The 15,358-nt window shown below is 39.1% G+C and overlaps 1 protein-coding gene across 2 annotated transcripts in view; it reads left to right on the top strand.

Annotated features, from left to right (window-relative positions):
- Positions 1-15,358, top strand: part of GIGYF2 (GRB10 interacting GYF protein 2) — a gene marked incomplete at both ends in the record, with an annotated part of 93,052 nt that overhangs the window by 42,156 nt on the left and 35,538 nt on the right. The window contains 6 exons of one of the 2 annotated variants that reach the window (XM_084255000.1): positions 3,262-3,441; positions 7,046-7,263; positions 7,355-7,517; positions 7,608-7,796; positions 11,927-12,123; positions 13,031-13,190. In XM_084255000.1, the coding sequence (XP_084111126.1) occupies positions 3,262-3,441; positions 7,046-7,263; positions 7,355-7,517; positions 7,608-7,796; positions 11,927-12,123; positions 13,031-13,190 (1,107 nt within the window). The remainder of the gene's footprint in view (positions 1-3,261; positions 3,442-7,045; positions 7,264-7,354; positions 7,518-7,607; positions 7,797-11,926; positions 12,124-13,030; positions 13,191-15,358) is intronic. The other variant, XM_084255001.1, reaches the window with a different exon arrangement.

A 15,358-nucleotide genomic window follows, 5' to 3' on the forward strand; every position in this document is an offset into this window, starting at 1 on the left:
TTTGCAACGAAAAACAGAAAAAATGCGTCATGACTTTTCCAACAGTCCAATATTTTTCTCATTCCTAGGTACTAATATAAAAAATATATATAGGATTTGGTAGTTATAAAGGTTAAGAAGATGTTGGTTTAGAAAAAATGCAAGCAGACAATTTACATATGGGGAATAAAAGTTAGTGAACAACATGAAAAACTTGCTTGACATATGAAAAATTATATTCGAGTCACATAAGTCATTTTTTTTAATATTTTATTATTTATACAAGAACTGGGGTATAGGCCAGAGGCGAGGGAGGGTGAGAGAATCCACCAGAGACAGAGCAGGAGCAGAACAGGCAGAAGGACCAAAATACACTGCTGAGGGGAGCAGCGGGTGGCAGGAGAGGTCTGCCCCACCATGTGGGATTCTCCCTGGCCGGCTGGGAATCGAACCAGGGCCGCAGAGGCTGCGAATAGCTTCACAGTGCTGCGCTCAACCTGCTGCGCCACCTGGGAGGCCCCACATAAGTCATTTTTATAACTATTAAAGTAGCAATGATTTTAAAAGGATAGCTGCACTTAGTGTTGATAATGTAAAATAATGTGGTGGTTTGTTTGACTCTTCTTATGGGGGGAAAGGTATAAATGTATGGCATCTGTCATTTGACCTAGTAATTTCACTCTGAAGTTTTTTTCAGAAGAAATAGCTCAAAGGCAAAATACATGTGTACACAGATATTTCTTGCCTCATTATATGTAGTTTGCAAAAAATTAGTTCTAAAGTAAATGTTCACTAGGGAAATAATTTACAAAATTTTGCTTTATCAGCAAAGTATCCTACATATTACTAGGGAGCTGGATGATCGCAGAGAAATATTTGCTATCATTTGTGAAAAGTTGGTTATAAATGATAGGTAAGCTGATTACGTAAAATACATAAAGCATGAAGTTGTGTAAAAGCTAACCACAGATAAATAGAATTTTTCCTAAGATTTAGGGATTACTCGTGTTTTTATTTTTAATAACTAATATTTTGCAGTTTATTTTCAATTAGAAAAAATATATAGTCACCAGTTTTAGGTGATTTAGGATACTGCCAGTATTGTTACTTTATTTTGATACACTCATTACTTTTTCAAAGACTTAGTGTAAAAGTAGATTAAAGTGAGTGTTTCTAATATAGCACATCTATTACATATGATTTCAACTCTATTTCCAAATCATTTCATAGTGCCTGGCATATATTACTTGTGATTGGTTACTTGGGTTAATAGTCATTTCCCATAATTTTTCGATTTATACACCTGAGGGGTTTCTTTGTTTAATCTTGTTTATCGTTTATAAATATAGCTATATTTTCACTAAGTCTTTTAATGAATGTGGTGCTTTGTAAAATGGATTGTCCCTTCTTTTACTGAGCGTGAGAAATCTGGAAGGTCTTCTAACCCGAGTATAGACATGGAACACTTGCATTGATAAAACTTGACACTTATTGTGCATTAAATAGTTCTTACATGCGTCAGAAGATTAACATTTGAATCCTGTCTGTGCCATTTAAATAGTAGTGTGTGGTTTCGGACCTTTCCTCCAGGTTATCTTTTTGAGCCTCGGTGTTCTCAGCTTTAAAATAACTTTCAATACTGAGAATTGTATGAAGATTAAATTAGATAAATGAGCGTTGTTGTTATCTTATGGCTGTGTAACAAATAACCCCCAAACTTAGTGGCTGAAAACAGCAAACATTTAGTAGCTCAGTTTCTGTGAGCAGCGCTTAACTAGATAGTTCTGGCCTGGGTCTTAACCAGGCTGCAGCCACCCAAGGCTCCACTAGGGTTGGATCTACGTCCAGGCTTACTCACAGGACTGTTGGCAAGCCTGCTTCTCTGCCGGCCTCTGCCAGGACTCCCCTATGACACCTGGATTCCCTCAGAAAAAACATCCAATGTGGAAACCACAGTAATTCTTAATATTAGAAGTGACATCTCTTCTGCTGTATTTTTCTTGTGAGAGTGAGCCAGTCAGTCCAGCCCACACTTGAGGAGAGGAGAGTACGCACAGGCCAGAGGCAGGATTGCTGGGGCTAGTTTAGAGGTGGTTTTCTATAATAGGAAAGCAAGTAGTGTTCTGCCCAGCAAATGGTAACACCCTCTCTATTCTGAGATATTTTATCCTTTAATAAAATGATACTTGGTGACAGTCTGAATACCATTTGGGCGAACAAGATGTTGAATTGTAATATGTATGAAATGGAATATAAGAGGATGACCAGAAGTCAGAATGTCCTCCTTGTCAGATGCCACTGTGCACTTTTCCTTCACTGGTAGTGTGGAGTAATGAAGAGCGTTGATGTGGTTATTGGTTATTGGGAGAATTGTAATTTGCTATTATAAACTTTGGGGTGTATGTTCTGGATTTCCCACTGATGTGAGATTTTGTATAATCTGTTAGGAATTATATATGTATCAGTTAGCAAAATTTAGAATGGTCTTGCCCTTTGAAAGTATCAGCCTAGTTTACTTGGTATAGAAGGTGTTTTACCATTAAATTATCTCTTGACTTGCATCAAGGCTTGACGTTGCTGAGCTTTGAACTCTGTTCTAAAGCAATTTGTTGTATGGCTGTAAAGTACTAGGTGCTAGAAGAAATGAAAAACTAAATCTCACAGTCTTCACTTTTGAGTTGACAATGTATTTTAGAATAAAAGAAAGGTTGAAAATATACATTATCTTGTTTTAACAGAATCACCAGTAGAAGTTGGTTAAATATATTAAGGTACATCATGTAATTAGAAATACTGTATTACTTTAAATAAAAAAGTATATGATGATAAGGAAGCATCGCCAAGATACACTGTTAAGTGAACATAGCAAGGGTACAAAACAAAGTAACATTCCAAGGGTGCTTGTGTCCATGAGGGACCTGTGTGTGCAGGCGGTGTATCGCCTGGAGCAACGTTTGCAAGGCTTGATAAGAAACGGTTGATGGTATTGACTTCTGGGGAGTGAGATCTTGGAAAAGGCTGATTCGCTTTTAATTGTATGTCTCTTCCCAACCCCCCCTTTTCTAGCACACATTATTTTTGTTTAAAAAATAATCGTTCAGTCTATGAACATTCATCTTTGTGTTTAATAACATAAATATGTATATATCTGCATTTATTTTATTTACACTGCCTGAAAATTGAAATGCACACGTTTGCAGAAAAGCTTGACTTGAGCACTCAGGTCTGTTTTCAAAATCCTTACATTTACAAAAGGCTTACGTTTACTTATTTTCTTTACAGGGAGACCAAATTTTGAGGAAAGTGGACCAACATCGTTGGGAAGAAAGCATGAATTTATACGATCAGAAAGTGAAAATTGGCGTATCTTTAGAGAGGAACAAAATGGAGAAGATGAAGATGGAGGTTGGCGGCTCGCTGGATCAAGACGGGATGGAGAGAGGTGGCGGCCTCACAGTCCTGGTAAGAATGCTACAGAGCAGAGACACAGGGGGTGGGGCAAGTGAAGATATAGTGGAAAGGGCTAGTGATTAAGGGGAAAGGATAAAGTGGCAAAGAAAAAATATAAGAGGAATCATGTATGTGATCACTCTCAGTCTCCTAAACAGATTTTATTTTTAAATTTTTTAAAATTTTTTTAAAATTTTTTTTTTTTTTTATAGAGGCATGCTTTATTTATTTAGTTAGTTTGTTTGTTTGTTTATACATGCACTGGGTACAGTCAGAAGCGCGGGAGGGTGAGAGACTTCACCAGAGCCAGAGCAGGGAGCAGAGCAGGCAGAAGGACCGAAGGACACTGCTGAGGGGAGCAGCGGGCGGCAGGAGAGGTCTGCGCGCCATGTGGGACCCTCCTCCGGTGGCCGGGGAGCAGCCGGGGATCGAACCGGCGCCGCAGAGGCCGCGGGCAGCTTCGCAACCCAGCGCTCAACCACTGCGCCACCGGGGAGGCCCTCCTAAACAGATTTTAACGTAAAAAGTCTCTCTGTCTCTATGTGATTGAATGGGGAAAACCTGCCCTTAACTGCAATGAGAGAGTTTCATTTGGTTTTGTGTAACGTCCAACTCTCTTAATCTTTTTTAGTATGCTTTAAAACTTAGACAGGTACTATAATTACACATTCAGGAATATGTTCTCCCCTTTAAAATGGATCTTTTTTCTGCATAAAAAAGGGTTTATTATTTCCATTTTTTTGACCTGAAAATGTGATTTATGATTATTTGAAGAATAAACTTTAAACCCAAAAATCACAAGTTATCCTTTTATCTAACTTTAAAAAAAGGAGAGAGAGAATAGTAGTGATTAGTGGTTTTATAAATACTTCTGTTTGACTTTTAAGAATGCTTCAAACTGTTCTTCCCTGATATTGGATATGCTGGTAATTGAAGACACTGGTGCTTTTGTGTCAAAGTTCATTCGCTATCAAAGTGCTGATTCCATGCCTCATGATAATCAGATGCCACTATAGTTTGCATTCGGGGGTTGTGCAGAACTGAAGCATACAGAGCGTGTTGTGTGTGCCTTGTGAATTTCACATGCATAACATTATTTTATCTATTAATTAAATGCCAAGGGAAACTTAGCTTTAATAGAGGAAATTTTTACTAATGCAAAACTCTTTTCATTTACTTTTCGAAATCAATTTATTAGCAAAGCAAAACCTCTGGTTTCAGTACAAGTAAACATATATAAGCGACATTTGGAGTGCTTCGTGGAGCTGTGGGTGAGTAGAGACGCAGCGAAGTCAGTTCCTTGTACAGTCATGCTGCTTCTACCCCAGCTCCTCAAGGCTGCCTCTCGGGCGGGTTCTCTGTCCTGAGCAGGCATTGTTTACATCACAGTAATCGAGGCAGTTCCCATCAACCTGTGACCTGGGCAACCAGATGTTAAAGTTCTCTTCAAGACATCACGGCATTTTATGCCGAGCTTGCCTGTGAGCAGAAGGGTTTGTAGACTATGTTCCCAACAAGCATTCAATGAAAGAATGGACAGGATCTGGGCTGAGCGAGAAGAAAAATTCCAGCTGATCAAAAACAAACAAGGTGAATGTTTTGGAAGATGAACATGTTTCTGAGCCCAAACGTCTGATGTTGATTCTATTAAAGGGAGTTAAACAAAGTAAAATGTTAGTGTTATATTTCACCACTTGGCCCTCCTCACCAACAATCTAGATTTTGGATGTATATTGTCTTTTTGTTATTTTTTTCTAAGTCTCCATAATATTTGACTCTGTGTCAGTTATTTTGTCAACTTGACAGTTAACTTTCTTTAATCCACATGTTTTAAAAAGACAGGGTAGGAGATAGGAAGGTATCTGGGGCTGAAAAAACACTGTAAATATGCATTTTAAAAAAGAAGACCATCTACTTTTCCAACCCAGCACACTAAAGGTTGAGTCTGAATATAACAATTGTTACGTTAGGCTCTTCCTTTCTTAGATTACAGTTAATCTTATCGGGGGGTTAAAAATAATGATTCTGATTAATTGTATGAAGTAGTATCAAAGTTTAGTTCTAATATAAGATCTGTAAAGCAGTGGTGAGTCTTAAGAAGCTAAAGTGTGCCTTGTCTCCTACATTTAGTTTCATGAATAAAATTTTATTGGTAAAATGACAACAAAATTATGAGATAGAAATTTCATACAGCTCATGTGTATGGGGATGGGAGCATTAAACAGAACACCCACTCTGGGAGCTGAACTTAGGAAACCTATAATGGGAACCATGTGCCAGATGCCTGGAGGGGCCGATCCCTATCACAGTGCATACTTACAGACGGCTTACAAGCGATAGGGGCAAGCAGGGTGCTTTGGAACTCAGCATTTGATCATGGATACTTTTTCTGAGAAGTTTGCATTTAAGCAGTCCGGGTATAAAATTCTTTTGTTTTTATAGGGTTTTTTGGTTATTGTTGTAAGTCAAAGGTGGAGAGTGTGGGGATGTTCACTTACATTTGGCAAGTAACATATGAGATACTGCCTGTATTTGGCATGTTAAGATTTTGCCTTTTGGTTTTCAGTTTGAATTTTAGATTGCCGGTTTTAGCAAATTGGGCCTCAGTAGTAAGACCATCAAACATGGGCCTCATTTTTCAGTGTATCTCATGCAGAGAAGCCATCAAGGATAGGGAATTCTAATAGGGTAATACCTTCTTCCTCTTCAAGGTTCTTTAAATACTCAGGTTTTTAAGAGTTTAACAAGTTTTCTTTTCCTTTTTTTTTTTTTTTTAAATGACTAGTATCTTTTATTCTTAGGCATTTCTCTTCTGTTGGAAAGTAAATGTAATGAATAGTATGCTAGGGTGGAGTTAGGAATGTCCCTGGGGGTATTACACGGAAATAAAAGCTCCCTAGGGAGAGCTAAGAGATGAGAGAAAAGGGGAAGAGAAGAGCATGTTATTGTGGAAAAAGCAGCAGAGGATGCAGAAATGGGTTTTAGTTTTGCTTTGACATTACGAAGGTTACTTCTGTCAGAGTTTTTCTCAAACTGTGAAGTTGAATAGTGGACGGTGTAAAAGCCTTACGAAATCTGTTAATGTTATAATTCCATGACTTGGGGATTGATCCGCATTACATAGTGGGGTCTTGCCCCTGGCAAGTAGGCACAGTGGGTTTGCTGTCATAAATCCACATGGGGAGTTGGTCTTACATCTAAAGAATGACAATTTCATGAAAAGAAACTGCTTTAAGACCTGCTAAACAGAGGAAGACATGGACTTGAGTATGTAAGGCTGGGCTAGTAGGTCACCTGAGTGGTTAATCAGCATTTTAGTCAGATACACACTTTCTTTAAAAGTGTGTATTTTGAATAAAAGTGTCTTTAGAAGTGATTTGTATTAAATTTATCTTTTAAAAGCTTTTGAGTGTGTTGTTGGCTCATACTTGATGGAGACGGCGACTTTGTCACTTTGCAGTCATGCATGTGCTGAGCGCTAAACTTCATTTGATTTAGGTTCATCCATATGAATTTGCTTTCAGTTGCAGTTTTCCCCTTCATTTCCAATCCATGATCTTGTTCAGGCACTGTCATTAAACATTTCTAAGGTTTGTGTGCTCCTCCCCCTCCCCAGATGGCCCCCGGTCTGCGGGCTGGCGCGAGCACATGGAACGACGGCGAAGGTTCGAGTTTGACTTCCGAGACCGGGATGACGAGCGGGGCTACCGAAGGGTGCGCTCCGGCAGCGGGAGTATGGATGATGACAGGGACAGCCTGCCTGAGTGGTGCTTAGAGGACGCTGAAGAGGAAATGGGCACGTTTGACTCATCTGGAGCATTCCTCTCTCTGAAAGTAGGAAATTTGCTTTCAAATGTCATGATGGGAGCTGACCTACCCAGGCTGAATAGGCTTGCTGACCTTTGGCTTTATTTTCCTGCTACAGAAAGTACAGAAAGAGCCTATTCCAGAAGAGCAGGAGATGGACTTCCGACCAGTTGAGGAGGGAGAGGAGTGCTCTGACTCCGAGGGTAGCCATAATGAAGAAGCCAAAGAACCCGACAAGACACATAAGAAAGAGGGAGAGAAGACAGACAGAATAGGAGTTGGTGAGGCTCATTTTATCTTTCACCTTGTTGTTTTATTCATCAAGCCTTCAGTTTCGCAAGTTGTTAATGTAAGATTATTTCATGTTACAGAAGCTAGTGAGGAACCACCCCAGACCTCATCATCTTCTGCTAGACCAGGTTCTCCTGCAGACCATCAGCCTCAGGAAGCACCACAGTTTGAAAGGAAAGAGGAACTCAAAACTGAACAAACAGAAAAGGGTGAAGAAGAGAGTCGGACGGAAAATAGTCTACCAGCCAAAGTGCCCAACAGAGGGGATGGTATGTATTGAGAGTAGACCAGCTGAAATAGGACTCTCCTGGGGCCAGCGACCATTGATAAGATAGGCTTCTGCCTATGCCTCTTAGAACTACCTCTAGTAGTGAGTTATTGGAGTAGATAATTTTACTAGCAAACTTCATCAGCACTGCTGCCTCACCAAAACAGAGATAGATGAGGCAAGGGTGGAGTTCAGAAATTTCACTTCTAGGGTTATATGACACAGCCAGCCTATTTCTAGGTTATATGGGATCCTGTGCAGTAGTTTGATCCCCATATCAGATAATAGGTTCCTTTCGTGTGATGGCTATATGTGTGTCCATATGACTACCCAAAATGTCCTTGCACTGAGGAAAGCTAAAAGTGAACATGCGTGAATCCAAGGAAGTCTTATCACCTTTGCTGGAGAACATGCTTGAAGCTTAATTCCTTCTCCAGTGTTAGTGCCGTGACTTTAAATTGCTCCTATTAGTAGACATTATTAATGTCATTTCTATGTTACTGCTTGTACATATTACAAAGTGGCGTGCTAATGCTTATATTGGACGGTTAATTGATTCGTTCATCATAAAAATTCATACCCTTCAACATGGCCTATTAGACCTCGCATGATCTGGCCTCTGCCTGCCTTCATGCACTATCAGCCCCCGTCTCCATCTCTGTCAGACTCACTTCCCCAGCATCACAGCATCCTACCATCATGCTTTAGACATTCTATTCTCTGCACCTCAGACTCTCGCCTACCCTATGCTCCCAAGCTAAGTGTCTGGTTCCTTAAGTAGCTAGCACTGTCCCATCATAGCAATATATTATAAAGATCTGTTGCTTTCAAACTTTTTGTTGAGATCATGTTGGTTTACATTGTTCAGTTTTTTTTTTGATGTTTAGAATAAAGTTGAACAAGTGAATTCAACATATACAAATCTCTACTACATAGAGCAGGCGCTGTGGGACTTGTACATCTTGAGATCTCTTTCATTTGTAGTTGTCATTATAATGACAACTTATAATGTGCTCCAGTATTACTTTCTCTTGACTGTTCAAGCCTGGGGTCTTATTCTAGGTGATTTTGGAATGGGATCCTGACGTGTATTTTGAGAAAGGCCCGTAAGTGTATATAAAAGATTGAAAGTCCATATTTATCATCAAAGCATGGGGCAAAAAGTGACAATATGAGTTCCCCTTGGCAGACAGCTGGATTGCTTTCAGAAGCAAGGGTCTTTGAGCTTGTCTTGCAATAATGAATAGAATTCGGAGGGAGGTTTAGCTGATGGGTTAGGAGAGGGTGTTCTCATGTTAGATTTTTTTTTTTTTTTTTTTTTTTTTTTTTTTTGGTGGGACCCTCGCTGATGGCCGGGGGAATGAACCAGCACTGCAGAGGCTGCGGGCAGCCCTGCAGCCCAGCGCTCAACCGCTGTGCCACCAGGGGAGGCCCTCTCATGCTAGATTGAGGTGAAAGCTAAGGCAGAGGAAGTGGGACCGATCCACACATGGGCAGGCATCAGCTCCTGTTTCATTAATTTATTTTTTCCCTCCAGTTTTATTGAGATGCAATTCATTTACTTCTCTGTATAAGCTTAAGTTGTATAACATAATGGTGGGTTAACATACATACTGTGAATTTAGTTAGCATCCATCATCTTATATAGATAGAACAAAAACAGAAAGCAAAAAAAGAAAAAGTTTGATCCTATAATGACAGCTCTCAGGATTTGCTGTATTAACTTTCTGTGTCACAGCATTGCGAACTGTGTTCATTATGCTTTATATTGCATTCCTAGTATTTATCTTGTAACTATAAGTTTGTGTCTTTTCACCACCCTCCTTCAATCCACATGTGTCCCACAACCTCTGGTAACCCCAAATCTGATCTCTTATCTTACGACCTTGATGTTTTTGCTTTTTTTAAAGAGTCCATATATAAATGAGGTCATAGAATGTTTTCATCTTTCTAACTTACTTAGCATAATGCTATCAAAGTGCATCCAAATTGTCACAGATGGTAGGATCTTCTTGATTTTTATGAATGAATACTAGTCCATTATGTGTGTCCATCTTTCTTTAGATACTTAGGTTATTTTCCATGCCTTGGCTCCTGCAGATAGTGCTGCTATTAAGGTGTGGGTGCAGAGATCTTCTCAAGATAGTGCTTCTGTTTTATTTAAATAAGTGGACTTGCTGGATCATACAGTTGTTTAATTTTAGTTTTTGAGGGTCCCCCATAATGTTCTCATGATGTCTGTACCAGTTCACAGTCCCATCTGCAGGATCTTTCTTCATTCCTCGCCAACACTTACTATCGCTTGTCTTTGTGATGTTGGGGTTCTAACTGGTGTGAGGTGATATCTCATTGTGGTTTTTATTTGCATTTGCCTGATGACTGGTGATTCTGAACATCTTTTTATGTGCTGGTCTTTTTCTATGTCGTTGGAAAAAGGCCTATTAAGGCCTTTCGTCCATTTTTAAATTATTTGATTTTTTTTGTTCTTGGGTTGTATGAATTCTCTATATACTTTAGATGTTACGTATGTGATTTGTAAGTATTTTTTCCCATTCTTTAGGCTGTTTTTCCACTTTGTTGATTGTTTCTTTTGCTGCACAGAAGCCTTTTGTTTGATGTTGCTTGGATATGAGGTGTCATATACTCCTGTTCTATTGAGTTGATGAAGTATGAGGTGTGAAAGGAGAATGATGGAAGCATGGTTGAAACTTGGAGTTGACAGTGGTGTGTGGTGGTAGCAGATGGGCTCTTGCAGTCACCAGCGCCAGCGGTGCATCTGTAAAGGGAGAGAGCGCAGCTCGGCTCTCAGAGGAGAAATTGACAAGACGCAGTCACTACTCTCCTAACGGTACAAAGAAGAGGGAAGAGTCAAAGATGACTGACATGCCGGAGAGGACTACAGTGTCACTAACAGAGGAGCGTGGGAGTGGATGAGCGCATTTGGGATGGGAGGTGATAAATCCAGTTTTGAACATTGATTCTGAGGTGGTGGTGAGATGTTAGATAGAGATGGACAGAGAACAGTTGTGAATGAGGGACTGTAACTGGATTGGAAAGTTTAAAGCCAGAGAGAGAAGAAAAATTTCAAAGATTATGTATTTATGTAAAGAGAAAGTGGACTGATACTAGAACCCTGTAATTTCTGTCTTTAGAGGGTAGGTAAAAGGAGCTAGAGAAAAATCTCCAGAGGCAAAGTAGAGTACAAAAAAACTCCAGATGGAGACTTTTTCTGCTCAGAATTAGGTAAATAATGTCAGATTTTATTAAGAGGTTGGATGATGAGGACTAGGAATTGCCCTTGGATTTGGGGACTTTGGGTCACTGCTTATCTTTAAGAGAGAAGCCTCACCGGAGAGGGGGGAGTGGAAGTCACATTGTAGCAGGCATAGGTGGCAGGGAAGTGGAGATCACTTGCATAGGCTGTCCTTTTAAGAAATTTGGCAGAGAGGAAAGAGTGAGAGGAACAGGAATTTGGAGAAGCTATCTGTAACTGAACAAACAAGGTTTCAAAGGGGAAACTGCAGTTGTGTCTAATTACTTCCATCCCCTCTCCGACTTCAGAGCCTGCATGCTGAGAGGTTAGAGATAGGAACCAAGACAGAACCTCTTTTGCAGCCTTTATTCTTAACTGAGAAGAACTTCCCACACTGTACAGGTAGACGCCAAGTGCCTTTCATTATGCTTCAAAATGTAATGTATAAAATTATATTAATTATGGCTTAAATAAAACAGGTACTTATTTAAGATAATTGCGTATTTTTAATAAAGGCTTCAGTGATGAGATAGGACTTCATTGAGAAGATTGTCAGTTAACTTTCTGTAGTATTCAGAGATAAAGAAGGGATTAGATCGATTGTTTTCAAGAGGGAGAGCTGTAATATTGAGTGAATGTTCTGAAGACACAGGTTAATTTTGTAAAAGGATCCTCTAGATAATGCATAACTCTTGTATCTTGTCTGTCTGTGGACTTGCTTCTCCAACTCTGGGGAGGAATACTGCAGTGTTCACGATGGCTCACATTTCTGCGGCGCCCATTTAACCAGCTGCCCAACTTGATGATGTAGAGTTCTCTTTCATAAGAGTATATGTTTTCAAGCGTGTTCACTTGTCTACATTTTTCCCCCCCTCTAGACATGGTTCCTGATGTCCAGCAGCCCCTGTCACAGATTCCTTCAGATACAGCCTCTCCTCTCCTCATACTTCCACCTCCTGTTCCCAATCCTAGTCCTGCCCTCCGGCCAGTTGAAACGCCGGTCGTAGGTGCTCCTGGGATGGGCGGTGTTTCCACAGAGCCAGATGATGAAGAGGGGCTCAAGCATTTAGAACAGGTAAAAAGCACAATACTATAAGAACTAGAAAACATTAAATGCATATGCAAAAACTTTTGTGCACTAGATTTTATGTGCTGGAAAAGTTGTTTGTATATCTAGTATTTATTTGTATGAGTAATTGTCTTTCAAATCATTTCATGGTCATAAGTTTCTGCTATGTAGTAGTCATTATGTTAGGTTATTTTTTGCTCTTTTGAGGTTGCTCTTAGCTGTTTGCTTTTCTTTTTTCTTTTTGGAAATTAATGGAATGCCAAAAATGACTAATACAGGCAGCTGTGGATGGGCACCAAATGGAGCAGGGAAAATAGTTAAACTCTCAGGATATTAACATCTTATTCATGTCTCTAGGTTTCCCGGAGATTGTGTACACAGTGCTATACGTAAAGTAAAAGTTAGTTTGCTTTCGCAAAAGAATTTCACTTTCTTTCAGGGTCAGGGTGGTTGGTGGCAGGAAATGCTAAAAAAAATGGAGAGAGGAGACAGTGTCTAAGTTGAACTCTGTAAAAGATTTTATACCTAGTTATTAATGGAATCTTTTGTTCTATTAAAACCCAGGTTTTTAGAGGGTTAATCATTTAGAATTGACCATAGCTTATTAGTTGAACATGCATGCTTCCTAATGTGTGGATTAGAAGCCTGTGCTTTGATACGAAGCAGTTTGTGAATTTTGCTTAATAATTTTGACACCGCGTGTAAGATATGCCATCTGTGGGCCTTAGTTTCTCCCTCTGTAAAATGGGAACAATATCTGTTTCATGGCACTTTTGGAAGAATTAAGATGTCACCTGATATCTTTTGTACATAATGCCTTTCACAGATCAAGTTGGCATTTTTCTTGTGTGTAGAACTATTTAGAATCATTTGTTTCTCTAATCCTTTTTTTTGTCTATGTGTTTTTTATTAGCAAGCTGAGAAGATGGTTGCTTATCTCCAAGACAGTGCACTGGATGATGAGAGACTGGCATCAAAACTGCAGGAACATAGAGCTAAGGGTGTCTCAGTTCCGTTGATGCATGAAGCAATGCAGAAGTGGTATTACAAAGATCCTCAGGGAGAAATTCAAGGTAGGTTGTTCTACTTTAAGTATAGAAACGTGTGCTGGTACTTCTAGATTCTTTAAAATGATAATTACTTAATGTTAACTTGCGCAGTAGTAGATAAAGAAGTCAATGCTGCCAGCTATCTGTACCCTTTTTAAAAGGTTATAAAATATGTGGAGGCATTTTTTAGGCTCCACCCATAGTACTTTATGATTTCAGTGGGAGGAATCCAGTGAAAATCATTAGAATACAGGCAGAATGTGATTAATCTAGGGGTATAAGCTAAATAGTTCTGGCATCCCAGATAGTGAACTGGACAGGTAAGTCATTTAGTCTCATAGTCTCTATACTATATTCTTCCTGCTGTAAAAAAGTAATGGCATCAGTCTTGGAAACCCTTGCTGTTGTTTCAGTAAAATGGAGTTGATTCCATAAAGTAGAGGTGATAAAGAATCATGGAAAATGTCTGAAAAAAATAATACCACATTATAAACTAATCCCTTAAAATATTTGTATGGTATATAAGTTAGGTTAGATGGGGAGAAATTCTGTAAAGCCATCTGTCGATTCTGCATTTCTGCTTTTGAAATCTTTGCTTATAACCTGAAATTAGTTGTTGACTGTATTAGAGTCAGTTTCATCTTAATGCTTTATCAAGCACAGCCCCTGTGACCTCATTCCCTTTCTTCTCAGTCCTTTTACTCATCTCTTACTCCTCATGGCAGCTGTGGCTTCTGGTTCTTTCTATATTTGTTCATCATTTATTCACACCCCTGTGCAATGTCAGGTGCATCAAAGCAGGTCTGTGTATTAATTTAAAATATATAGGACACATATTTTCAGTTTGCTTTCAAATAATTGTAGTTTTCATATATAATTGTAAGAAATAATACAGGGTCCATGTACCCTTTAACCAGTTTCCCCCAGTAGTACCCTCTTGCACAGTTGTGGTGCAGGGTAACTGCCAGGATGTTGGCTTTGATACAGTCAAGCTTTGGAGTATTTCCGTCTCTGTATGGGAATGAGCTGGATGCGGCCCCCTCGCAGGATGTGTAATTTGCGGTACCTTCTCCCGTTCAGTTAGCACCTTTTTGTTCTCAGGATGCTTTCCTTCTCTGTGCAAAACATTTTAGTTTGATGTAGTCCCCAGAGTTTTCAGTTTTGAAAAAGGCTTTCAGTCTTTTTCTTACATGGATTAGTTCTAGATTTTTTGTTAGGTCCCAGAGAATATTTTATGTAGACATTATTGTCACCTGCAAATAGGGATTGTATTCCAAATCTGTATACCTTTTATGGCCTTTTCAGCCCAACATCATTGGATGAAAAGGTGGAGAACAGCCTGTTTTTCCCTTTGCACCTATCTTAGGGGGCGTGGTCTTTAATATTAAGTGCAGAACTAGTTGCTGGGTTTTTGTCAAGGGGAGGAAGTACACTATTTTCTGAGGGGTTTTTTTTGAATCATGATTGGGTTTTGAATTTAGTTGAATTTTTTTCCCCTGTGTCTATGATATGACCATGTTTTTGCATATCATGAGTTTTAGCCAGTTAATAGGGTCGATTGCATTGATTGGTCTTTTAATTTTGAAACAGCTTTGTATCCTTGGAACAAATTCTATTTGGCCATGGTGTATAATTCTTTTTTTATGTTGCAGAATCCTATTTGATGACATATATTTAAGGGGTTTTATATCTCTGTTATGAGGGGTGATGTTGTAGGCATTTTTGGTACTCTTGTGAGATCTTGGCATCAGGGTAATGTTAGCTTCATAAAATGAACTGGGACTTACTCTCTTATGTTTTCTGGAAGACATTATTTAGAATTGGTGTTAATTCTTTTTTAAATGTTTAGTAGAATTCGCTGCCAGTTAAACCATCTGGAGTTTCTATTTCAGGAATTTTTAAATTGCAAATTCAGTTTCCCTAATCGTTATAGGGCTGTTTATATGATCTACTTGATACGGATGTATCATGGTAGTTTGTTTTGTGAGGGTGCCAGATTTATGTGTGCAGAGTGGTTTGTAGTATTCCCTTACTATCTTTTTATTGTCTGTGGAGTTTGTAGTGATATATACCCTGTTTCTTTGGTAGTTTATATACTTCTCTTTTTGTCACTCTTGCTTGAGATTTGTTCATTTTAGTGATCTTTTCAAAGAATCAGCTTTCCTTTATTGTATTTTTACTATTTGTGTTTT

Source organism: Talpa europaea (genome assembly GCF_964194135.1).
Source record: "Talpa europaea genome assembly, chromosome: 1".
NCBI lineage: Eukaryota > Metazoa > Chordata > Mammalia > Eulipotyphla > Talpidae > Talpa > Talpa europaea.